General features: G+C 37.4%; 1 protein-coding gene across 4 annotated transcripts in view; it reads left to right on the top strand.

Annotated features, from left to right (window-relative positions):
* Positions 1–27,996, top strand: part of NAV2 (neuron navigator 2) — a 307,499-nt gene that overhangs the window by 192,970 nt on the left and 86,533 nt on the right. For all 4 annotated transcript variants that reach the window (XM_063289573.1, XM_063289572.1, XM_063289571.1 and 1 more), the window contains one exon: positions 1,298–1,420. In XM_063289573.1, coding sequence (XP_063145643.1) covers positions 1,298–1,420 — 123 coding nt within the window. The remainder of the gene's footprint in view (positions 1–1,297; positions 1,421–27,996) is intronic.

The following is a 27,996-nucleotide window of genomic DNA, read 5'->3' as shown; positions in this document are numbered from 1 at the left end:
TGATGTATTTCCTGGTCTTCTATAACTCTCAAGAGGTTTTCACTCTATGATACCACTAGTATCCTGATACTTTTGCTATTCAATGGGAATTGTAACCAGTATCAGTGCTCTGTGAGAGCATTTTCTTTGTTAAAGTTGGTTTGGTTTCACCCACAATTGCCAGTGGGTTGCACAAAACAATTATTGAGAGAGTTAAGTATGTGTATACTCACACATAAAAGGCATTGAGGAATTACACCTATCTGCTGTCTGCAGACAAAGAGATTATGTTCTTTGAAGAAAGTTGCTAAGAACTGTTTCTTGTTGACAGTTAGAAGTAAACAGTAGTTCTGGTAAGGCTGAGTGGTTTGCATTCAGTGGCCTTTGGAGAAATGTGTCCCTTAGGCCAGAAATGTTAAATTTCTATATGCCAGACAGTAGTCTGGAAGGCAGGCACATTTAAAAAAAAAAATCCCCTTCTCACCCCTATGGGTGGTAAGCCTCTTGCTGTAGATCAGAGTTTTCAGATAATATCAGTACAACCTAGTAACCCAGTATTCATATGGAAATAGTTCTTTCCTTTTTCAGTGCTTATTTCCCTATCTGGAAACAATAGGGATGGCAATGCAGTAAAGCAGAAACCATTGATTCTCTAAGTGTCCATTAGCTGAGGTACTGAATACAGTGCTCAAGTAAGAGGTGTAATAGTAACTTGGAAGCTAGTTCTTTTTGGCTACAACTGTGAGCAAAATGCTCACTGCACCTTAATTAAAACAGATAAGCCAAATTAGAGAAAACAAACCATATAATTGCTTTGCAACAAAATTCAGCCTTAATGCTTCCAGTTGATTGCCCCTATTATAACCATTATTTATGTACAAAGAGAAATGATTTGTCATATGAAGAGCGTGTAAGCACATATATTGTACTTCATAGAAGCAGATATACCACAAAAGCTTTAACAATCCCATACATCTGCAATACTAGAACAATCTCTCCTAAAAGCAAGATTTCGTACCTCTTTAGTTATGAAGGGAAAGTCAGACTTAAGATGGTAAGCAAATTATCACTAACCCATTCCCTGGTAGAAAATGTTACTGATAGCTTAGATCTTGCTGTACTCTCATTTTTCAGCCAAACAGACTTTCATACAATGAATATACAGTAACCAACAGAACGATGTTTCGGTCTATGCCAGAATTAGCTTAAATAGGTGGTACAACTTAACCCACAGTATTTAGATCTGTACATATTATTTTGATCTATTTGCTTGCTTAACATTATTACTATTATTGTTGGTTGGCTGGTTTTTTTGCAGGTACATGACTGATGGTGGACTGGGCCTTTACACTCGAAGATTAAATAGACTTCCTGATGGAATGGCTGCTGTACGGGAAACTCTGCAACGGAACACCTCACTGGGTCTTGGTGATGCAGACAGGTAGGCTGAGCTGTCTCTCCTAATTTTTTTCAGTTTGAAATGTATTCCACTGCAGATACAAAACAGAAATGAGTCTTTTGAAAAATAGTGTTACAAGGCAGCAGAATTGAACTCCAAATGTTGCTGCTGTTTGGCTGGGAAATTTTGATTGGAACTGAACCATGATACAGCAAGTGGAGTAGGACAGAAGTGTATTTTATACAGTAGCACAGTGTTTATAATTCACTGTTACTAGAACAAAATTCTAAGCAATTAAAATGCAATTGCAACAAAAAGTGTTGGATTGGAATCTTCTGAAGAGTAGCAACTGCTACAACAATTCCAAGGTTTTTCTACTCTAACAAGACTCAGTAAACATTAGACTATTTTTTTAAATCCTATAATGAATGAACAAATAGCTTATAAAAAGAATAGCTGCATACAATGCATGGGGCAAACGTACATTTCCTCCCTCCCTTCCTAAATGAATTAAGAAAAGAAAATATAAATACATATGATAGTATTAATGAATAACTTCAAATTTAATAATCACAATAATGGTAAAAAGGAGAAAGGGGGCCTGAAAAATTATCTTATAACCAGAACAACTCCAGAAATGTTGTCCTCATTGTAGGCAAGTCTTCCTCCTTGCTCGTTTCTTGGGGGGGAAAAAACCTAATTCAAATAATGAGAGATCAATGCATGTCAACAATCGATTGCTGCAAATTTTTCTAATGAAGGTATGTAGGTAAGTTCAGTTACAGCCATGGTGAGGTAAGAATACCATGCAAAATTATCTGTTCAGGTTGTATTGTTTTAAGTTAGAGGTTTTGCAAGATGCGCAGTGCCTTCTTCAGCATATCGTAGGGTAGGCAGTTACTCAGAGCACGTGGCTAACAGGAAAAAAGGAAGGCATGTCTTTGGAAATTTACTTCCCCATGCCAGTGGTGAGATAATTAATATGAAAATGTATCGGTGTCTTTCCAAATCATAGGTTAAACATGTGTCAGTTATTGAATAATAAGTTAATTTACACGGTCCTTTTTCCATTTTATACTGCCGTGTTGCCTTTGTAAATTCAAAATTCCTTGAAATCTATCCAGGTGTTCTGTTATTTTCTTTATAATAGGATAGTACCTATCAAAAGTAATTCCAGTTTAGTACTGGCATGGAATAAATACATAATGTGGATTAAGCCTTAGCTGTGACTGTAATACATTCAGTAATACATTCAGTTACTATGAAAGGGTTTGAATCCATGCTAAGAGCAGAGATAATTAAAAATAACAAACATTTTGTTCATCAGGGTGTGCTTACAAATGAAGCTGCTTTCTTGGTCTAGTTTAGCATTGCTCCCTTTGATTAGTAGCAAGTCTCTGGACTTCTAGGACTGAGGAAAAACCTTTGTCCACTGCAGCCCTCATCAATTTGGTGTCCTCCAGTTGTGTTGAGCTACAACCTCTGTAGTTCTCAGCAAGGTGAGAGCTGGCTGGAAATTATGGGAATTGTAGTTTGATGTATTTGGACTGGGACAGGTTGTGGAAAGCTGTGCTGTGGCTTAAGATCTTTGTTTTGTTTTGTTTTACATTTTGTTTTGTTTGAGGGAACTGAGACTTCTTGTGCGCAAAGCAATTAACAATCTATGGTCCCTCTTATAATAGTCATGTGCTTTGTGGATACAAAAGCTTATTGGCATGTGGGCTTTCTTGCATGTTTTAAAAGCATATTTAATCCACCAATACATCTATTCTTGTCTGATGGGCGTTTTTTCATACTACCACAGACAAGGTGTTGGGTGAAATGCAAACATTAGCTGTCGGTAGAGAGCTTATTCATGCAGCCGATACATTTACTGAAAGATTTCTGCACAACTTTTGCAGCTGGAATGTAAGCTGACAAGGAGATGTATTATCTACTTTTTGTAAGTCAAATAACAATGGGGCAGGGAGAGACAATACAACCTTGAAGGTTTGATCCATTGTGTTGGTTTAGCATCAGAAGGTGCACGTACGCTCAGATAAGAAGGTCTATTATAATTGTGACTAAAGTTGTTTTGGTTAGGGGAGAAAATCCTATTCCTACTAGTTTGTTCCAAGCCAGAAAAGCCCTGTGCAAACTCTTAAGTTTAAAATTGTGTTTGCGGGAAAAAATACCTTTTGAATTCGGAACTTCTGCTCAGTTTCTTGTAGAAAGTTAGGCCTTATTTAAATAGATTTTCCATGGAATATAGCAGAAACCAGAGTAGGATAAGAAGCATTCATGTGGTATACATAAATCAATTGAGCAATAAATGCATATATTACAGATAGAACGTGGATTGCAATGGAGGGGCATGTACATCACCTAGTTTAGCGCTTCCCATCACCCAAATGATTATGGTGATAAATGCACTCAGCAGAGTTCACTTAAATGATACTGTCTTTAGTCTGCTGCCTTCCGTGTGGCTGGAAATTTGAAGTCCCATGCATATGGTAGTCACCAGGCTCAGAAAAGCTACTACAGGGAAAGATAGGTAAATGTTAGAGCACAAGAAGGCCATAGCTTGTATAAAACCACATGATGTTTTGATAGAAGAGGAGAGATTTTATTAGTCTTTTAATTTCACTATGATACATTAACTCAGAATTCCAACAACTGTAACAGAAAAAGTACAAGTGTTTTTAGTTAAGTGCAGTGGCACTCAGCTGAATGTGGCTGATTTCAAAAGCAAAGCAGGATCAGACCTGATTAATACCTGACTGCAAAACAGCCAAAGCTGTAGGCCAGACTAAGATGTCCTAAACCATGCTGGAAGAAAGAAATGACAAACTACTTCTGAATTATTGCCAAGAAAAACAACATAGACATATCTGTGGCATCACTGGAGTTGATATTGACTCAAAGGAGACTTTGTTTTAAGTCGGAAGAGAATCCACATGATTTATGCATATGACAATACACATCCAGTGTGTGAAAACATACCTCCTAATTCTAGAACTTTGCATAAGACTTTGAGTATGAAACTAAATTCCAGTCCCAAACCATTTCAAGAAATAGCTGCTTTCTATCCTAGGTTGTGGACCAGCTGCTTTGGCAGCCTCTGAAACTCCAGTAACTCTGAATGTACTGATGGTTTTAATACTGGCTAAACCAACTATCCAGTATTATCAGCACATTTTTAAAAATACAAAAATAAATTTGTATAATTTACAAGAAATTTGAAATAGAGAATTTAAGTATCCCATATAACTAAATCAGTGGCCTCAGGTATTGAGAGATACCCAAGACAGAGACAATCCATGACTGAACTTGCATTGCACACTAACAAAGAAAAGAAAATAACTTTGGCTAAGTTATTTGTAGTGAGCTTTGTCCAACTGCTTAGCATGAACATCCAAGCCACAACTTAGCTGATAAGTTGTAGACAAAATGAACGTTTCTTGCTATTAATTGTATTAGCCTGCAACATAGCCCCTACCAGATGAATTTCTCCCTACAGCAGAGCGGGAGCTCTGAAAGTAGAAAATCAATTCAATGCCTGATTGTTAGGTTAACTGGGATCATCACAAAAACAGCTGAGCTCCGTAGTTCATTTGTCTTTTAGTGTGTGCAAGCATGCATGCCATTCACAGTGGTTAGCATCTGAACCCCCTTTTACATTTAGTTTTATTGTTTATAGTTGAGAGGATGCCAAGTAGCCAAAAACAGCTTGAGCTTTTTTTTTTTTTTAAATTACTGTGTGGATATAACCATGCAGTTGTGAAAACTGTTTCATAGTTTGGAGTTCTAGGAGGTCTGCATCCCTCCATGAGAGAAAATGATTATCTAAATGAGACAGGGTATGGCCTACAAAAGGTCCTGCATTAGTGCATTAGAAAAGTACCAATGAAAACCACTTAGCACACTTAGCAACAGATGATTAGCATTTATAAGACAGCAGGGTAAGGTGAGGCAGACAGATGATCCACAAACAAGATGCAGACAAAGGAATGGAATGTACAGCATTTGGGCTAGTTGACTCTGCCAGCATTATTAGCTTGTACAGTAGAGTTTCCATCAAAGCTATCAAGACCCTAGAAAGCATGGTGATTACAAGTCTGATTTAAGACAGGAAGTGTTAATTACCCTAACTGATAGGCTAAGTTGTCCATATCTTTATACCTTAGGGGATATAGCAAGTAACTTTAGTATTATGTCTTTATTTTAAAATATAAGTGATATGTGTAGGGCTCACTTAAGCAACTGTCACCATGTTATCGTGTAGACTTGTGGAATTAATTCTTGCAGCTCAAAACATTATGATACATTTTCTTTTAATTTTACATTTAAATAAATTATTAATTATTTCTGATCAGTTTTACAAAAACATTATGGAAGTGATAAAGACTAGAAAATATCTTTATGTAAACAGCTATATCTTCTACATAAACATCTAGTTAATAAGTAACAATTAGAAGGCTATGTGATGCATTGAATTCAATTCAGAAGAGGTGTCTTGGGGCATGCTGTGAATGCAGCACCTGCTTACAACTTATTAAAGAAGCCACATCTGTTTCCAGGATTAAACAGCTGGGTTTGTACTTCCACATGTTCCAAAATAACTCTTCTAAATTGAATCCCAGATATTGAATAGCCCTTGTTTTAATTCTTGTTACAAGATCCCTACATTCTTCTCATTAGGAAAGAACAGTATTAAAATGTAACACCTAAAATAATGTTTAATCTTGAGATATTATTTGAAGTGCAAGTATATTTTTCTTATTGTAAATTAGCAAAATCTGCATCTGGTCAATATCTGGATGAGTTACTAACAAGGATAGCTTGTATGCATCCTTGAGATCTATGATGAAAGAAAGATGGATATAAATATACTGAATGCATAAAATAAACATAACTAAGGTTTAGCCAGAATAAATAGCATTATCACATAAACATTATTTAAATATAATCATTTAAAGTGTGCTTATGTCCATGAATTCAACAAGACTATACTGTACCCCTAAATTATTTCTGTTTTCTTGATGGAGGAAATAAGCCAGATAGCTAAAACCAAATAGCTCTAAAACTAGGTAGCTTCTGAAGTGCTAGAATACTGCTTGTCTTTTCACTCTTGCAAATTAACATGGCCACTCTTCTGGCATTTGTCTCCAAGTATTTGTTGACACCCTGGTCCTTGGGAAAGTACATGTATCCAAAATTAGCTACTCAAACTGTACTCTATGAATATTTAGAGTTCCTATAATAGAAGAATCAAAGGGCCACTTAAATGTTCAACCTAGCAAATCCCACTCCTCTGCTAGCTGTCTGGTTCAGTTTTTATCAGCAAGCTTAAAAAGCAGCCCACCCCCAAAGAAAGACATAGGTCTTTCTTCAGGCCATGGAATTAATCCTTCTCTGCCTTTGAATGATAGCATTTACCTTGAAAAATCAGATGACAAAAGAACAATAAAAAAATAAACCCTTTTCTTTTCTGTTCCTGAAAATTACTGCACCAGAAATACAGTAACAGAAGATACTGTTAATTTTATGAATGGGATTTTTGTGTGTTTTGACTGAACCCACCCATTCTTCATTCTATATTGACTGGAATTCCTGGCATGGGCAAGATAAACTTCAACATCTCTCTCAGTGCTGGGACTGCAAAAGGGGTCAGAAATCATCCCATAATTGTATTGCAGCTCCTGGTGTCTCTCAGCTCCACAGGGATGTTGGTGTGGGGAAATTCTAGAAGAGGGGGTACTATGTGTGTGACTTTTGCAGCTTGAGATAAGGTGGGATATAAAAAGAACAAACAAATAAATAGGCTTCTGTGCCTCCTTCCTCAGGACCCAAGGATAGTTTACATGTTCCAAAAATTGAGGTTGGTTAAAATATATTGCTTCAGCAAAGGATCGTTACCTTGTCGTGGTGCTGGAGCTTGAGCACCTCAATGATGCCATGAGCTAAACCGTGAAGGGCCACCCAAGACGGGAAGGTCATGACAGAGAGGTCAGACTAAATGCGATCCCTGGGGAAGGTAATGGCAACCCACCCCAGTATTCTTGCCATGAAAACTAAATGGATCAGTACAACCAGAGATATGTCGGTATACCATCGGAAGATGAGACCCCCAGGTCGGAAGATGGTCAAAATGCTACTGGGGAGGAACAGAGGATGAGTTCAACTAGCCCCAGACGTGATGACGCAGCTAGCTCAAAGCCGAAAGGACGGCTAGCGGCCGACGGTGCTGGTGGTGAACGGCGAATCCGATGTTCTAAGGATCAACATGCCATTGGAACCTGGAATGTAAGTTCTATGAGCCAGGGCAAATTGGATGTGGTTATTGGTGAGATGTCAAGATTAAAGATAGACATTTTGGGCATCAGTGAACTGAAATGGACTGGAATGGGCCACTTCACATCAAATGACCACCAGATCTACTACTGTGGACAAGAGGACCACAGAAGAAATGGAGTAGCCTTCATAATTAATAGTCAAGTGGCTAAAGCAGTGCTTGGATACAATCCAAAAAACGATAGAATGATCTCAATTCGAATTCAGGGCAAGCCATCTAACATCACAGTGATCCAAATATACGTTCCAACCACAGATGCTGAAGAAGCTGAAGTAGAGCAGTTCTATGAGGATCTGCAGCACCTACTGGACAACACACCTAAAAGAGATGTTATTTTCATCACGGGAGACTGGAATGCTAAGGTGGGCAGTCAGACGACACCTGGAATTACAGGTAAGCATGGCCTGGGAGAACAAAACGAAGCAGGACATAGGCTGATAGAATTTTGCCAAGACAACTCACTCTGCATAACGAACACTCTCTTCCAACAACCTAAGAGACGGCTTTATACATGGACTTCACCAGATGGACAACACCGAAATCAGATTGACTACATCCTTTGCAGCCAAAGGTGGCGGTCATCTATACAGTCGGTAAAAACAAGACCTGGAGCTGACTGTAGTTCAGATCACGAACATCTTCTTGTACAATTTAGGATCAGACTAAAGAGATTAGGGAAGACCCACAGATCAGCTAGATATGAGCTCACTAATATCCCTCAGGAATATGCAGTGGAGGTAAAGAATCGATTTAAGGGACTGGACTTAGTAGATAGGGTCCCGGAAGAACTCTGGACAGAAGTTCGCAACATTGTTCAGGAGGCGGCAACAAAATACATCCCAAAGAAAGAGAAAACCAAGAAGGCAAAGTGGCTGTCTGCTGAGACACTAGAAGTAGCCCAAGAAAGAAGGAAAGCAAAAGGCAACAGTGATAGGGGGAGATATGCCCAATTAAATGCAAAATTCCAGAGGTTAGCCAGAAGAGATAAGGAATTATTTTTAAACAAGCAATGCGTGGAAGTGGAAGAAGACAATAGAATAGGAAGGACAAGAGACCTCTTCCAGAACATTAGAAACATTGGAGGTAAATTCCAGGCAAAAATGGGTATGATCAAAAACAAAGATGGCAAGGACCTAACAGAAGAAGAAGAGATCAAGAAAAGGTGGCAAGAATATACGGAAGATCTGTATAGGAAGGATAACATTATCGGGGATAGCTTTGACGGTGTGGTCAGTGAGCTAGAGCCAGACATCCTGAAGAGTGAGGTTGAATAGGCCTTAAGAAGCATTGCTAATAACAAGGCAGCAGGAGACGACGGCATCCCAGCTGAACTGTTCAAAATCTTGCGAGATGATGCTGTCAAGGTAATGCATGCTATATGCCAGCAAATTTGGAAAACACAAGAATGGCCATCAGATTGGAAAAAATCAACTTACATCCCCATACCAAAAAAGGGAAACACTAAAGAATGTTCAAACTATCGAACAGTGGCACTCATTTCACATGCCAGTAAGGTAATGCTCAAGGTCCTGCAAGGTAGACTTCAGCAATTCATGGAGCGAGAATTGCCAGATGTACAAGCTGGGTTTAGAAATGGCAGAGGAACTAGGGACCAAATTGCCAATATCTGCTGGATAATGGAAAAAGCCAGGGAGTTTCAGAAAAACATCTATTTCTGTTTTATTGACTATTCTAAAGCCTTTGACTGTGTGGACCATAACAAATTGTGGCAAGTTCTTAGCGGTATGGGGATACCAAGTCATCTTGTATGCCTCCTGAAGAATCTGTATAACAACCAAGTAGCAACAGTAAGAACAGACCACGGAACAACGGACTGGTTTAAGATTGGGAAAGGAGTACGGCAGGGCTGTATACTCTCACCCTACCTATTCAACTTGTACGCAGAACACATCATGCGACATGCTGGGCTTGAGGAATCCAAGGCTGGAGTTAAAATCGCTGGAAGAAACATTAACAATCTCAGATATGCAGATGATACCACTTTGATGGCTGAAAGCGAAGAGGAACTGAGGAGCCTTATGATGAAGGTGAAAGAAGAAAGTGCAAAAGCTGGCTTGAAACTAAACCTCAAAAGAACCAAGATTATGGCAACCAGCTTGATCGATAACTGGCAAATAGAGGGAGAAAATGTAGAAGCAGTGAAAGACTTTGTATTTCTAGGTGCGAAGATTACTGCAGATGCTGACTGCAGTCAGGAAATCAGAAGACGCTTAATCCTTGGGAGAAGAGCAATGACAAATCTCGATAAAATAGTTAAGAGCAGAGACATCACACTGACAACAAAGGTCCGCATTGTTAAAGCAATGGTGTTCCCCGTAGTAACATATGGCTGCGAGAGCTGGACCATAAGGAAGGCTGAGAGAAGGAAGATCGATGCTTTTGAACTGTGGTGTTGGAGGAAAATTCTGAGAGTGCCTTGGACTGCCAGAAGATCAAACCAGTCCATCCTCCAGGAAATAAAGCCAGACTGCTCACTTGAGGGAATGATATTAAAGGCAAAACTGAAATACTTTGGCCACACAATGAGAAGACAGGACACCCTGGAGAAGATGCTGATGCTAGGAAGAGTGGAGGGCAAAAGGAAGAGGGGCCGACCAAGGGCAAGGTGGATGGATGATATTCTAGAGGTGACGGACTCGTCCCTGGGGGAGCTGGGGGTGTTGACGACCGACAGGAAGCTCTGGCGTGGGCTGGTCCATGAAGTCACGAAGAGTCAGAAGCGACTGAATGAATAAACAACAAAATATATTGATTCATGAATACGCACCTTCCCAACAGGGTGAGGATACAGTTCTTGGAAGTGTTGTGAAACTTACTATTGAGCTAAAGAAAAGTTTCTTTCCTCCCTGCAGTTACCCTTTTCTTTATCACCTGATGGAAGCAGGGGAAAAAAAATTATTGGTTCTTCAAGTTGACTAATATGAACGTACCTATGTAGTGTTTGAAGTTTTTTTTTTGCGTGATTCAGAAATGCTTTACCATTGCCTTTTTCTGAGATGCTTTTTGACTTCTAAATCTTGCTGTAATAGATTTGTCAGAGCCAGGGAAAGAGAATGGTGGTTTGCAAATTATTACAAATGTGAAACATCTGCATATTTCCTCCTTATTGGGAAAACAGCCATTTCTGCTCTGTATGTAGTTAGCAAGAGGATCAGGGAATCCTTGCCCTTAGAGATAAATGGAGTGCTAAAGTAAACATATCCAGTTGCCAAGATTTCTATAAACCCCCTTTTTCACTTCAAATAAATCTGGTCTATGAAACTATGAAAACCCAGGTTTCTTGGTTGTGAGCAGCTGTTTAACACTAGCCCATGGGCCTGAGCATCCTAGATGATGTCTATCCAAGTAATAACTGTGACCAATCCTGTTTAGCTTTCTATATCAGCTAGATCTTGTCTACCAGATATTGAGGGAGAAAAATATAAAGCAGTTTTGTCTAATTTTGCTTCCTTGGACCACATGACATGTGTCACAGTTAATGGGATGCAAGGATGAATTCTAAAGATGCAGATGTATCCTTAGGTGGGAGTTAAGGACTTTTTAATTAGAATTGCTGTGTAATATTGAAGTGAGTAAATATGGATATAACTAGGCTACAAGTTCTCATTCGGAGACTTTATTTGTGTAACAACTTTTTGTATTGGGAATATGCATCAGTGAATCCTGAAATGGGACAAGTGTGGTGAGCTTGCTTAGTCCTGGGGTCACATGACAGAAACTTCCAGAAAATCATGTGTGATATTTGTTTGAATGAAGAGGAGGCCACTTCTCATGTGACTTGTATGTATGCAATGATTACTGAGGTCTTCTGACATTCTGGTAATGATCACACTGATATAGTCAATGAATAGCTTGATGGGTGATAAGTGAGCAAGACATTCTGGCACTTGAGTGAAGGTTTTAAACTGAATGTTATTTCAGTCAGTACTTAGAATATCCAGAGGATCAGGTGTGATAGTCCATTCAAAGTATTTCACTCTGTGCTGTAACTTGTACACTTCAGTATTGCTTCATTTTCCTAAGCTATGTACAGTTCAATTGCAGCATCTCTAATGATATAATCTTATAAATTATTTTATGTTTGAATTAACTAGCTAATTGGAATAGTTTGGATGGAAGGAATAAGTACAGTTAGGTTTCACTGCATGCCATCCTTTTCTTCTCCTTTCTTCAGTGCACTTGCATTAATTTTATACCTAAACTGTTAATAATTTTCATACAGGAAGAGTTTTTACTAGAGTTACTGATTAATCCTAAGCATTAATCAATAACTAATTGATTTAATTTGTATTAGTGATACTTATCTCTTGCTCTTAAAGTTTTTTAGATTTTAACAGTAAATAAAACATTCGTATTTCAGACATTAAAATGTGATTATGAACTGTGTGTGTATGAGAATTAGCCAAATGTGCATATAATCCAAGAACGTGACAGAACAAGTAAGGATATTGTCTTGAATCCTTTAAAATTAAATTGGCATTATTTTTAAAATGGCAAAGAAATTAACAATTCTGGTTTTCCAATCTTTAAACTTTAAGCAAATAGCTTCTAAGATGTTCCTACCGATTTTAGTGGGATTTATTCCATGTGGGCAAAGTCACATATAAGTAACTCTCAATCGTATGGGTCCATTACACAGTTGTCAAGATACTTAGGGTTGAAATCACAAAATTAACCTTTCTGTTTTACTATATATTAAGTCTTTTAGTGGTTTATTATTTATTTATTTTACAAAATCTGTCCCCATCCAAACTGAAAAGATCCTGGGCACTGCACAACAACAATACTTAATATAATGTCAGCAGATCGTTATATTAATGATGTAATCCTCCCCATTACATCGACCAGTCCCACCTGGTCATGCAGAGAGGGCATGCTACGGACCCCACCCGTAAAGAAATTCCATCTGACGGAGTCCAGGAAACGGGCCTCCTCTGCAGTAGCTCCCGCCCTATGGAACATCCTTCCCCCAGAGGTGAGACAAGCCCCCTCGCTCCTGGACTTCCAGAAAAAGCTAAAAACTTGGTTTTGTCATCATGCCTGGAGCAGGCGGGGGAACAGCCGTTTGTGGGGATGGCTAGCACCGTAGGACTATTTTTACTCACAGACTGAAATACAACTTTTAGCCATCAGGATTTTATTATATTTTACTCTTATTGTATATTTATTATGATATGTATATTGATACTGTATTTTAATTCTGTTTTTGTAAACCGCCCAGAGTCCCTCCTTTGGGGGGGGGAGATGGGCAGTAATAAAAATTTGATAAATAAAGTAAATAATAAATAATGCCAGCAGAAACAAAATTTCATTTAAATTTAATCATTATTGTTTTAATAACTATTCTGAAACCAGACTTCCTCTGATGGCCTTAGCCAATATATGGAATTATTTGTTAATAGGACTAAAATGCTGAAAAATATTGCTCAGAATCTATTATTATTATGCTGATATATTTTTGTATGGAGATTGTGCAGACATTTGTCCAAATACAAAACATGCTATCTACATGTTGTTCAGTAGCAAATACTTTCTTTGTATTGTTCTCAGAATTAGAATCTATGATATTTGCTTCTAAATTTCAGGATGGAGAGAGATTGTAGCAATGAAGTGACACCACAGAATGCTAAGTAGGCTCTCTTGCCTGAGGACCTTAAATAACGAACCTTGAGTTTAACAGAAGAAGCCTATATGTGTTTATTAACCAGAAAGGCTTCATTAGTTGAAATATAGTAACTGTGCTTAGCATGCATCTTTTTTACAAACAAAAAGACTCCATTTTTGAAGGTCTTCACATCCAGTAGTCTTCAATCCAACAGAAAACTAGACTAGAAGAGCAATTTTGCAAGATCCTCCTCCTCGGAAAATTTTCCCTCTGCTCAGTTGAAGTTGTCAAAATCAAAGACAAAATACGTTTTACAAATATAAGTAGAGAGAGGGGCATCTTTATTTGATTATGTATTAACCACCAGCAATTTAAAAAATGTATTGATTCAAAGAAGGGTATTTGACTTCAGAAAGTCTGAGTTTCTCTCAGTAAATAGTCAACACATACAATGTTAATGGATCATTTATTAAAGAAGAACATTTGCCATCACATAGACTCATAAGTGGCTATTTCAAACTTTAAATATGATAATGTCTTTGACTCTAAAAGTCAGGCTGCAAAATGGGGAAGTTTAGACCTGGAAGTTGTAAAGTAAAGTTGTCATTTCAAACTGAAGGTGGGGTATGTAGTGAAGACTGCTATTAAAAAGTAGAAAACTATCAAGCCTAAAATCTACTTCCTATTAGGGTAGCCATCCTCCTATAAAGGTCAGTTTAAATTGTATCCTCCTGTTTACACCTCAAGTGATATAGTCTACTCCATCAGCTCAAAGTTTTGCCATTTCATTCTTTACATATGTTCTAACTGTCCAGGACAGTTGATATTTTCTGGTGTCTATCTCTGATAAGATAGTGGCTCTGTTTAGCATTGTGGGCAAAATAAAGCCATTTAATCAGTGGATTTAAGGATGCATGAGACTGAAACAGGCATGATGTTTTAGTCCAGGAGGAAATATCTTTTTTTTTTCCTTTTTTTTTCTCTGAGTGTACATTGCCATACATACTTATTGCCAGGATATAAGCATTTTAATTTCATTAGAAGTCTTGTTTTGTGATTTTAAAAAATAGTTCTGATCAGGGTATAAAAAATATACCCTGATTCTGAAGCCACAGAGGGGCACAGATGTTACAAGTATGAGAGTAAAATTCCTATTTTTAAATTTTAAATGTAGGCTGATGTGCTGCTACAGCATATGAATAGACTAAACCTTAAAAAAGAGTTTAAAAAAGGAAAGCAAAGAAATGAAGCTTTTTTTCTCCTTTCCTTGAATGCAGATTTTAAATGCAGGTATTGTATATGTGGCTTATAATTTTTTAAACTATTATTTATTTTCTATCCTGCCTTTATTATTTTTATAAATAACTCAAGGTGGGGAACATACCTAATACTCCTTCCTCCTCCTATTTTCCCCACAACAACAACCCTGTGAGGTGAGTTGGGCTGAGAGAAAGTGACTGGCCCAAGGTCACTCAGCCAGCTTTCATGCCTAAGGCGGGACTAGAACTCAGTCGCCTGGTTTCTAGCCCAGCACCTGAGCCACTAGATCAAACTGGCTCTTCCCAAATGGTAAATCTTCCCAAATGGTAAGTGCATCAGTGAGAGGAAGGCCCAATTCTGCTAAACTGAGCCCTGAGTGTCATACAAGGTCCTTCTTAACTGTCTTCTTCCACTAGTCCAATAGAGGGACCCTGGTGGAAAACAACAACAGTTTCAGGAAATGGCAGACTCTGAAGCAGAGGGCAGAAGGTAGGAACCACGCTTGGAGGGTCTTCAGCCTATTGTAGAGGAGGGGCACCTCAATCTAATAACCCCAGCACTTTTTGCAAGAAGCGATATTAGGATAGATTCTCGGGCTGCCTGTTATTACTGGTTAATGTGATGCTCACTTGAGTAGATAATTAACATATTAGTAATATCTGCTTCACTTAAAGAAGAAAGTAATTTGCTTTAAGATTGTGGTTGAAGTAGAATTCTTCACATTCATGAAGGATCATCACAGAGAAAAAATGCTGACACCCCCCTCCCCCGGGTTGTATGAGTTTCATTATAGTTTCTCTCTACAACCCTAAAGGAACATGCAGTTTGAGCACTTACCTGTTTCACCTCTTAAGCCTTCTGAGCCTTAATAAAAACTGTGACTTGTCAATTTCTGAAGCAGAACTGAATCTATTTAACCCCCCCAAAGTTTCAGGCCCTACTGCTAGAGAAATGTACTGCACTGAAAAACACAGTGGTCATATTATTATAGTTATTGATAGATCTATCCTCTGCAAATTTATTTTCTTTCAGCTGGCTTTTGGATTATCTGGCCTGCTTTAATATTTATCAGATTGCATTTCCCAAATAGCATATTGCATCCAATAGTTGAAGTAGTGGCACTTGTTAAAAAGCCTGAGTGAACAATTTCACCAGGAGTAAGAGGGAGAATAATTTGGGGTGAACATTTGTCTCCCAGCAGTCCAAAGTAAACATTTAACTCCATTCTTAAGGTAAATGATAGATGCATTCACTTTATTTTGCAGGTCAGGTGACATTTATTGAATCAGGTTAACAAGTGAAATCTTCCGGGCACTAGCTGGTCAAGTAATCATGTAAAACCACAACCGAATGAATAAGCTGTGTTCTTACATACACAAGATTTAGATACAAAATGGGCCGGTGCAAATTTCTCACGTTACCAAAAATTTTTTTTGTAGTGCGTGAGTAGCTTTTGTTATTATAGGGTGTCTATTTATAAACACTCAGTTGTTAAATTCTTTCTCCCTTATTGAACCAGAGTGATTAGTCTGATTGCTGTGACAATGATACTCTTTTTTCTTTCCAACTGCTAAAGAATAATGAAGTAAGGTTTATTTTTAATACAACTGTGGATTTGCACTGTCATTTAATTCTGGTAAATAAACTGATACCTGTAAAAAGTTGTCTTGCATTACAAAAGTTACAAAAGACATGTTTGCTGAGCTGTAGTTGCTAAGCCAATAGTAAATTCTGTTGAAACTGGAGGATACCTTCCAATGTTTTAATACTGAGAGAAATCTTTATTCCTTATCCATAGAATACCTGGGAAGAAGCTCACTAACAATCTTCCCAATCAGAGTCCTTCCTTATTAATTTTGCAGTAGTGGGCCCTGTTACAGGGATATTATATATACTAGATATAATTTTTTTCCAGGTGTGGAAGCATAAATTGCATGACAACTAGCATTTTTAAACCAGAGATGTCCAGCTGGAACCTTGCATGTTGATTTCTCTCTGGAGTTCTGAAATATTTAAAATTTCCAAAACTAGCTATTTTTATCTTATTTCTGACATTTACTTTTTTCCTCTCTTTGCAGAATTTTTGCAGAATTTACCATTAGGTATTTTCTTCTAGTTATATGTATGGCAAATGTGCCAGTCTGGGCTTCAAACAAGGCATGTGAATGCCTGATAAGAGTGTTCTTCTCAGTGCAAAGGAATAAATGAAGAACTTATTGACCATGAAATGAAAATTTGAGGCATTTGATTCTATCATATTTGTAGGCTGTGTTATATTTCCAATAGCACTCCATAAAGTTTATGTTCTTATCTTGTCTTATAAAGCTGTTAATTTATTTTTATTTTATTTATTTTCTATCCCTCCTTTATTATTTTTATAAATAACTCAAGGCGGGGAACATACCTAATACTCCTTCCTCCTCCTATTTTCCCCACAACAACAACCCTGTGAGGTGAGTTGGGCTGAGAGAGAGTGACTGGCCCAAAGTCACCCAGCTGGTTTTCATGCCTATGGTGGGACTAGAACTCACAGACTCCTGGTTTCTAGCCTGTTGCCTTTAACCACTAGACCAAACTGGCTCTCTTAATACTGTCTAATAGCAGAAGGAGACTGATTGGGATTCTCTGTAACAATTCATACATGTCAAAATGGCACTGATACTGTAAGTGCTAGTACGTTTCATGTAAGATGTATGTCAGAGCAGCCCCTACAATTCTTGTGGTGTTTTAAAAGCTGTATGTAGGGAATTTGGGAGTCTCTACTTTTTCCATTAAGAACTTGAACCACCGGAAGGTTAGGAACAGATATAAAATGATGTAAATTGCTAAAACTCTAAGAATGACACCCAGACAAAATGAAAAGGCCTGTTGTTTCAAATTAAATAGCTTGCGAAAGAATCCAAGTTGGAAAGGGGAGAAAAAGCCTGTCAGATTTCTAGTAGATTATCTTTTGAGTGAGAGCAGCATCATTGAGAGGGAAATATCATGTATAGGCATGACAGAATGTTGCTAACAGGAGGAAATGGAACTATCCAAAATCTTGAATTACATATTTTTCATCTTGTTTCAAATCAAAAAGTAGAAGCAGTGATAGAACTTTTAAAAGGAGAAGAATGTGCAAGCTCCTAATTTTTCAGCATGATCGAAATGGGATAAGCAATTCTATTTCAAAGTGAAGAAAGAAAATTATATTATTCCATAATACAGAATCTAAAAGTTGTTTTAGATTCACATGAAAGTAGCAGTCTGCTCCACTGTACACTGGAAAAAAAATGGTACCTGGGTAGAGTAAGGCTTGCTTGATCCCCATTTTCATCTGTTGAAAAAAAAATGAATGAATTGCTACAGGTTCATATTTTATAGTCCTACATTGTCATTGGGTGTACCAGTTCCAAATGAAAGAACCCAAAGTAGGTATGTATCTTCCTACATGTATACAAAAACTGTGTTCCAGTGAAGAATACCTTTCATATGAATATATACCTCTATTGTGTACACATCTGTACATCTATACTGCCCACGGAATATATGGAGATCTTGTTCATTTTGTGGGGTAGTAGGCATATGTCTCTGTCACAAATTCTTTCAGCATTCTTTTTATTATATGGAGAGCCAGTTTGGTCTAGTGGTTAAGGCAACGGGCTAGAAACCAGGAGACTCAGAGTTCTAGTCCCAACTTAGGCATGAAAGCCAGCTGGGTGACCTTGGGCCAGTCACTCTCTTTCAGCCCAACTCAGCTCACAGGGTTGTTGTTGTGGGGAAAATAGGAGGAGGAAGGAGTATTAGGTATGTTCCCCACCTTGAGTTATTTATAAAAATAATAAAGGTGGGATAAAGATAAAATAAAAAAAAATAAAAATAAATTTAAAAAGCTTTTAAAAAAGCTTTAGGATTCCATCATGTCCAAGTATAATGTTAAGTTAGTTGTTGGAGTTTCATATCCACAAAAAAAAAATTAAAAATATATAGTGAGAAAGTGAAAGGTCCCCTGTGCAAGCATCGAGCTATTATATGTGAAAATCTTGCAGATTTTTTTTAAATGTCAAATAAACATTGAAACTATTTTTTATCTGTGGAGCACATACTGTAGCTGAATGGTTACAATTAGACATAAAGAAAAAAAAACAATTTCCAAAAGAAAGCTCTGTCTATGAGTCCCCATGAATTTTCTTTGATTTGCTTCATATTGTTAAATAATTATGGGTTTATGAATACTTTAGTCCTATTATAGACCTAGTTTCACTGGAATCCAAACTCTATCCCAAATGCAGACAGTCACGATGGTCTAGGACTGTTCAGATTTAGATGGTTGCTTTCTTAGATTATCTCCATGTTCAATAATGTAATGTAATATATATGTTAATTATATTAACATATACTTTTTCACTGGTGAAACAAAAGGCAGAGGGACAGAATAATTAACCCCTATAGAAGACAAGAGATTGTTGCTGTGTAAGGAGTGAGAATATTATTTGATTTAGGGCTACTATATCTGGCAGCAAAGATCTGGATGGCACTATCATGCTATGTTGGTGTCTAGAGGTCTTCCAGATTTTGTAGCCTAGATATATTACAGCCTTTAGTTAACTGGAAAATTAGAGTTTTTCTCCCTATATAAGATAATTAATTTTGAAAACTTATCATTCATAATGTGCATAAGGTAAAGTTATTAAACAGTTTAAAACATAAGCTAATTACTTCTTAGGTAGAAATTCCATTTTAAATGGAAGAATTAGGGTATGAGATGGAATTTGAAAAAAAAGGAACATGAAACTTTATAATGTACTATACATTGAGTTTATTTTCTTATATGATATGAAGATTTTTTCAGCCCATTGTCTGACATTTTATAAGTCTGACTAATTTTCAATCCTGGAGTGGGAGTAGCATAACCATATCACGTTACAAATGCCATTTCAAGTTTGAGTGCTTGGTTGAATGACTAGATCTTTACTTTTTGTCATGATTTTTAAAAGAACAATTTTTCTTATACTGTTATTCACATCAAAAGGAGTACAATTAAAACCACCATAAATTTTGAATTAATCATGGAGCCCAATTCCCTGTTCTCTCATCCTCATCTCATAAGAAATTGCTTTAGTTTCAGGCTTTTGTGGTAAGCAATTCTATTTCAAAGTGAAGAAAGAGAAATATATCATTCCATGATACACCACTTAATTGGCTCCACTTTTCTTCTGAAGCTCTGAGTAATAAACTAAAGTCTTTTCATGCTTGGGAACACTTGCCTGGAAGTATGGCTGTCCTCACTACACTGTGTTTACTGTGGCCTCTGGACTGAAGTCTTTTTTCCTGGGTAACTTATCTTCTCCTTCAGGATACATTTCCATTTGTGCAACCAAAGGAAGGATATTGTAATATCCTTATTGTTACGATTCCGCCAGCTTTTGTTTCGTCAGCAGGATATAAATATATCACATACTGTCTTTGGAAGATTGTGTTTTTGTATTGGTATCTAAGGAAAGAAAATACAAATCAAAACCACAATATTAAAGCTGTTACTATTTAAAGGCTTGAGTAAATAACTACACATTAATAACTACTCTAAATACTGGGAGTAAGAGCCTACTGAGGGAATGTATTAATGATTAAATGTAAATGAAAATTTTATGAAATGGTATTTAATTAGTGTGGTAGCTTCAGCCATTTTTTGACATGCCACTACAGATATGCCCCTAAAAGAGCCCAGTTATGACCCTTGGTGGTGGTGGTTTGTTTGTTTGTTTTTTAAAGGAGCAGCCTGCAGTCTTTATTAACCTCCTCTGAGTGATTGACAGCACATACCTATCGATATTTTCACAGACATAATGTCTAAGTGCAGTGAAATCCCCCCTTCCCTTCTCTGGTAAATGTGCATGTAAGATTGCAGTTTGCTTTATTTTTTTACTTATTTATAGCGTCCATGCTCTTTTCAGAACAAAGTTCCATCCCAAGTAGAAGATATTCTTAAAGAAGTTTTAAAATTAGCAATAAATTATTATTATTATTATTATTTCTATTTCAATTGGTATCAGCTGATTGGAAAACATTCGTTTTCTAATTATACATGAGATGAGAGTGCTTGGATATTTTGGATAACAAACAGCAATTACATTTGAACTTACTGTCAGATCAACTTTTTGGAAGGGTTTCTGGATCTTCACAAGCCTGAGTAAACTTGTGCCTTTGAAAGAACAAAGAACATAGATGTTGATTCATTTCAGTCCCCTCCCTTCAGCAGTGTTGAGGGAAACTATCATAGAATTCCTGTTAGCAAGCAGCTTCACCCATGTGGAACGGGGGAAGTTGAAACAGTGAGTCATGTCCTCTTGTATTGTTCAAACTTTGTGGCACCCTCTTTGTACTCTGCCTACTTTTCAGTGATGAAGCCAGGTAGAACTGTTAAATTTTCTATCAACTTACTTTTGGCCATTCTAAAGACATTAATTATTTTTGAAGTGGCAAAATTTTGTGCTACTTCCTACAGAATTAGGCAAACGTTAATCCAGGAATTTGACCGTTGTTAGTGCTTACTCTTTCAGTAAATCTGACATTTGATATAGGCAACCAGAAATAATAATATTTGATGCTTCCATTCCAGCTAGCTTGATTCCATGCTGTGAGGTATGTCGAACACATTGGTTATTTATTTATTTATTCATTCATTCATTCATTCATTCATTCATTCATTTATTCTTCGAACTTCTATTACCGCCCATCTCCCCCCCAAGAAAGGGGGACTCTGGGCGGTTTACAATAAAACCAAGGTTAAAATCTGTTTGTGATATGTTTATTTCTTCTTTGGTTAAGAACAATAATAATGATTCATTTCATTTTGCATCTTGGGAGCAGGCCTGCGAACAAGGTCACAATGCTGATTTTAAAGCTTGCATGGATTCATTTATAAAAGCTTGTAGAAGTTCATTTCAGTGCAGGTATAAAGTCTGAAAGTTGGAAGGGGTAACTTAGTCCACTGAATCTAGTTCCCTGAAGAAATGCAAATTAAAGCACCTCATTGGATAGCTGTCCAGTCTGTGATGGAACATAGCCAGCAAAGTGATGCCCTCACTTCCCTTGGTATGAGATCAAGTCCTACATTGTTTTTATTGTGAATGAATTTTTCCTACCATTCATTTGGAATCTTCATATAATTTAAATCTATTATTTGTGTCCTATGCACAACAGAAAATTGATCATCGACCTATACCTTGTGACCACCCTTCAGGTAGCCTAGTCCTAAGCAATATAGGCCGTTTGCAGGAATTTAAGCATTTTCCTTTGAATCTAGAGACAAATAGTGTAGCTTATTCAGTGTCAGTTGCATATTTTAAAAATGCCTGTCTCTCATTACTATCCTAATGGCCAATCTTTCTGTGCCAGTTGACAATTACAAGCCATTTTAAAAGATTCCCTTATTCAGTCTAACCAGGTTGGTGTAACTTTGTGTAGTTCTGATTAAATATAAATCCATAAAAGCTACTCCTAGCCAACAATAGTAACATGAATTAATCTGTAATCCATGTTTCATATAGTTTTCCAGATGTTTTTCTAGGTTTCCTTGATATGCTTTGTTTTTGTTTATTTTCAGAGTTTATACCCCATCTTTTTGCCAAAAGGTCAAGACAATGTGCAATTGTACTCCCACCTCCATTTCCCCCCACAGTAATAACTCTGTAGGGTAGGTTGGGCCAAGAGAGAGAGATTGGCCCAAAGTCACTCAGTGGATTTCCATAGTTGAGAGTGGACTTAAACCTGTATCCCCCAATTTCTGGTCTAACACCTTAAGCCCAGTTACTATGCAGTCTCTCATTTATAAATAAATAAGTATTATGATTTGTCCAGTGGGATTATCAAGCCAATTTAGATAGTCTAAACAAAAGTTACAACTCAAAGTACATATAGCAAATTAAAAATAAATTCCTTTCTCACAGCCTCATGTGATTGGATACAAGCTTCATGTTGACCTTAAACATTGCAGTTGTTATGTTAATGATATAAAGTTAAGGGCTTCAATTTCCTTACACTGCAGTCTAGAGCCATGTTTCATTAACATTTCAAAGAGCTGAATACATTCTTAGGCTAAAGATTTAAGTGCTAAACCAAGGATTCTTTGATTTGATTGTGATTTCATTACAAGGATATGTTTGATGCAATATAAAGGCTTTTCTAACAGCTGCTCTTTAGATAAATTAATATATGATGGCTCTCTGATCACCATTTTAACTCCAGAAACAAACCCTTAATGAACAAGTTATTAATTTATCTTGCTAGATTACTATTTCATCTTTTTTAAAAAGAAGGACATAATATATCTTGCATACTAATCCCACATAGATTCTGAAGGCTTATTAGTGTAATGTTAAGTGTGAAATCGATAAATCAAGTCAATGTTTATTTTCTGTACACTGAAGAATTGCAAAAAATGAAACTTCAGAGAAATACAAAGAAAATAAACTCATTGGAGCCAACAAAGGATTATTCCAACCTGTGTTTGTGTTTGGCGGCCTTAGAGGCTGGAGCAAATTGAACAATGCAGTTATTTTCAGTAAGTAAGATGCTGTTTCTAATTTGCTTTGTCACTGAAAATAGTTGAGGAGTTTCAGTAAGACAGATTACTCCTACCACTATTGTTGTTCCTTAATTGTGTGGTCCTGCAAATATAATTCCAACGGGATTTTTTTTTTTCATTTTAGGTTTTCTTTTTTAGAAAGGGAACAGTTGCATTTCTGGATTTTGAGAGTTTGAATATTTTCAAGCACTTCAACCTATTTCTATACAAATTCTGCTACAGAGAATTTTCTCAATTATGGTGGTACATGAGCATGACAAATAAATAAATATTTGGAATGTTCCTGATAAAACTTTGGTTGTTGCAACAGTTAGCTTGTTTACGTGGGACTGCTTTGAAAAGACAGTGGATTATCCCTTTTCTGAAAGAGTCCACCAACAAGTCCTGTTTTAATTATCAGCACTCTTTTCACATATCTTTAAACAATCTTTAAAAAACCATTGGCATTAAAACTAACAGTCTTTGAAAATAATAAGTACAAAAAGTGTAAAAAGTTCATCTGGAGAAAAAGCAGTCTGCAGTCTAAAAGGCAATCCTGTACTGGAGTTTCTGTTATCCTATAATTGCCTGGCTGAACATACATATCTTTAATTGTCATCTAAAAGAAGGCATTGTGGAGATTTAGCCAGAATAGCAGAGATTTCCATCACTGAGATGCTGCCACTGAGAAGGCCCTACTTCTGGCCTCTGCAGAGTGATCTGAACCAACCACAAGCAGCTCTTACTGTATTGGTTGGGTGATACTGGGGAGGCTGTCCTTTAGGTGTTTGGGTCCTAAGATGTTTAGAGCTTTATAGAATAATGTGAGCATCTTAAATTGGGTCCAGCACTGTACAGGCAGTCAGGACACTGCTTCATGACCAGAGTTATGGAATACCCATTTAATCACTCCAGTTAACAGTGGAGCAGGTGTACTCTGCACCAGTTGCAGCTTCCTGACTGTTTTCAAGTTAGCCCCAAATTGAGGCCATTGCACTAATATGACAGTGTGGTCATTTGAGCACTGATCACTGATCCATCTAGAGCCATAGCTGACTCAGCAGCTGGAAAGAGGCATAGGCCTTTACTCCCTCTGAAGTGTTCTATGAAATCAAGGAGCACTCCCAGCTACACAGTGGTTTCTTTCAAGGGCATGCTGTCTCATCCAGAACACAGAATTAGTTGCCCATTCTGTATGTTTTGAGTAGGGAAAAAAGGCTTGTCTTGCAAGGTTTCCTGCACACAGATTATTCTCCATAATCAAAACTCATTTGAATGGAGCCACTCCTAGGAACCTGGGAAGAGACCTTGGATTAGAGCATTGATTTATGTAGCTCTGTTTTAAAGGCTCTTGTTGGATTTACATCTCCTGAGAGTGGTTTGATTTGGTTGTATGAATCTAGGCACTGTGGGTTGTAAGTCATGATTTTTGGCAGGGATGTGCAACTTTCATCAGCTTGAGAGCTGCCCCAGACTTTGCACAACATGGGAAGAGTCACCTTCCAAAAGTGGGTAAATCAACGATACATTCCAGGGAGGTGCCAGAGGCTTTAGGGGGTCCAGTGAGTGCTTCAAGCCCTTGCAAGGCTTAATTGTATCAAATTTATATTCACCTTTCTTCTTAAATACTCAGAGCCACCTACAACAATTAAAACAAAATGCAGTACATGACAATAACGTCAAGATAATTAAACCAATTAAATCCCCAAAGGCTGGAAAGCACAGCCCCAGTCCAAGGGTTGCAAAAGGCTTGCTGGAAAGCCATATATCAGGCAAATTTGTACCCTTGTTTATAGTTGAAGGTTATGTATGAACTCAGCCCTTAAGCCACCTTTAAACCAAACTGGGTTTTGCATACATGCAAATGTACTATAGTCACTGATTGGCAGCTACTGTCCAAGATTACAGGCAGGGTTTTTCCATCCCTGCCTGAAAGTGCCCGGGATTGACTAAGACTTTTTACATGCTCTACTTCTTTATTCCAAACCAAGCAAAATGTGTTTTTGATAGCTATCCGATCTAGCCCCCACCCAACTAACAAGGTCTCCAGTTCTGTCATTATCCAAATTTGTGGTGAGAGGCTGCAGCACTTGTCTTTATATACACACTGCTAATCTAGGTTAATGCAGATAATGGTTCCAGCTGCAGGAAGGAATTTCATTAGCACTCTCTTTTCATCTTAAAAACACAATCATCTGTTTTTAAATGAGGCTTTTCTAAATGTCTGTGATTTTGTGTTTTGTTTTGTTGATTCAAAAATAGCAAATTGTCACATCCACCATCCTCCAAATAAGCAGTCTTTCATGTTGCTATGGCGACCCAGTGGCCACTAAAATATAGACTGCAGGAAAGTAGAAGCAAGTGCTGGATTTGACTGGCTTACCTATATAAGAGGTTTGGAAGCGCTTTTTTCTCCAAAGTCTGTATTTTATAAGCCTTTGGAGAACTTACATTTTAACCCATTAAGTTAAAGAACATATCTGTGTTGTTAATAAGTGTAGGTGCAAACTCAAGGCTCTTCTGAGAATGATTAAAGATGAATCTACACAGCGTACTGTTGGTGGAGAACTTCAGCCAGTCCCAGCTCTCTGACCTATATGACAAATCAGGCTTTTGCATTCACACTTTATTTTTCAGCGTAGCTATTAATCTTTGGCTAAGGTATTTAGTTCAAACATTATAGTTTCAGATAATAGAAGGGAGTAAAAACTACCTTTAAGATTATAGCAATATCTGGGAAAAGAGTGAATCAAACTCCCCTTCCTTCCTTCCTGTTAGGAAATAGAAAAACTTCTGGGATATTTGGTCTTTTAAAAAAATGGAAATATTAAAGGAAAAATCCTTGGTTACCACAGTTTTAGTAATAGCCCATCTCCCTAAAGATGTAGGGTTTGCCATTAGTCTCCCCTCATCCACATTCTATAAATACAAAGTAGCCCTACAAAAATAGAAGGGAAATATTCCACAGTTGTAAGTACATGTATTGATGTTACCAGAACTTCTGGCTTCAGCACAGAAATGCAAGATTGGGAAACTTATAGTGCATGCCTTGAATATGAGGCAACAGTGAAAGATTCCAAATTCTTCTCTGCCTGGCTTTCAGTCTACTCTGAAAGCTTCATTTTCTACCAAGCCACTCCACAAAAGTCTTGTCTTCTTCCTGCCTCTCAAATCTATGTTTTTTGTATACTGTGTGTGTGTGCGTGCATGCCTTCAACTCATTCTTGACTTTTGGCGACAATCCATGCAGTGATACATAGAGACCGGACTCCTTTTTCCCCTCCTAATTTGTTTAAATGCAGTCATTATTATTTTAACTAGTTCAGTTATTTTATTAAAGAAAACTTTTATTTGGAAGCATCCATGTTTTACAACTCATATAAAAAGGAAAAAGGGCTTTGATCATGCGATTGTGGTCACTGTCTTGACTTTTGTGACCTCCCCATAAAGCCCCTGTTCTATAGTGAAAGGCTATTGCTACTCAAGTCAAAAATTGTATTCTACCTGCCCTTATAATGTATTTGCCTGGGCAGTTTATGACAGGCCAAATCCAACCTATTGCAAGGTGGCTGAGAAAGCTGCTTGAGGCCCAGGAATCCTACTTAAACTGTTTTGTATCCTAAGCTGCAATAGGGAGATTTTCAGTTACCTAGTCGACTGTAACACATGGTCACTAGCTGTATTTAGCACTCTGTGAGAAATTGTACAGACCTGCCTTAGGTGATTTATTAATAGGGCTTGGCATTAGCAAATATTAAAGCAAGCATTTAAAGAACTACAATCTATTTTATAATTTCCCTTACAAACTATTGGAGCATCTCTCTTCAAGTGACATATCATTTATTTGTTTATCACAACTAGTTCCATATCACTCGTTCAAAGACTCTGGGATATTATTAGTAGCTCATAAAAAATAATACAAATTAAGGAATTAACTTGGCCATCCATAACATCCCACAACTATCAGCCTCTGAAGATTGTCCCTTCCAAAGACCGACAGGGAGGATGCCAACTGCTCTCAGGTCAAGTCACCTTAACTTCTCTTAGGGAAGGGGTAGGCCCATCAGCTTTCCTAGGCAGATTCTATTTAGAGGAGAAGGTCGCTGAGATTAGAGTTGGATTTATACTGCCAATATAGAATGTTTTGAGCATGCACACTGAGTCTCATCTGAATGTCTCTGCATGTGCATTTAAATTCATTCAGAATTTCATCAAGCTCTTCCTCTAGTTTTATTTACTCACAAATGAGCATATAGTGCTTGGTCTGGGCTGGGAGCCCTGTGTGAAGGGAGAGGAGATTTAAATCTTCTCTCTGCAGCTGCTTCTTCCTGAGATCTGATCACTCTACAAACAAAAGCTTTGTTCCTTTTCTTTCTTTCTTTCTTTCTTTTTTTTTAAATCCCAGCAAGGGGCTGGGAGAAAGGGCAATAATTGAGATGGGGATTATTATTGGAGCATTACCTTCTTGGTTGTGTCATCCTCACTGTGGAACTTTTTAGAAGTACATTCAGCATTTTCAATCATTTTGTTTTACTGTTTAGCTTGCCAGTTACCCAAACCTTTGCTTTCTTTTGATATGTTTGTTGCTGATGGATAGAGTCAGTGTTTCGTTATCTTGTGTTTTACTTTCAGCAGAATCTTCGTTATGTATGTATGTATTTAACACCTTTGTATAGCCACCCGTCTTAAAGCAAACTCGGGGTGGCTTACGGTCCAAACATAAAACAATATATACAACAATAAAAAGCAACAGCCCGCCCCCCAAAAGACCTCAATAAAACAAAGAATAGAAGAACTTGATGCCGCGACCACACTTCCCAGATGCAATATTCTCATCCTGCTCTGACCTCACC

Source organism: Candoia aspera, chromosome 1 (assembly GCF_035149785.1).
Source record: "Candoia aspera isolate rCanAsp1 chromosome 1, rCanAsp1.hap2, whole genome shotgun sequence".
In the NCBI taxonomy this organism is placed as follows: Eukaryota; Metazoa; Chordata; class Lepidosauria; order Squamata; family Boidae; genus Candoia; species Candoia aspera.
The sequence above is the reverse complement of the archived record's forward strand: the minus strand, read 5'-3'. Positions and strand labels throughout refer to the sequence as shown.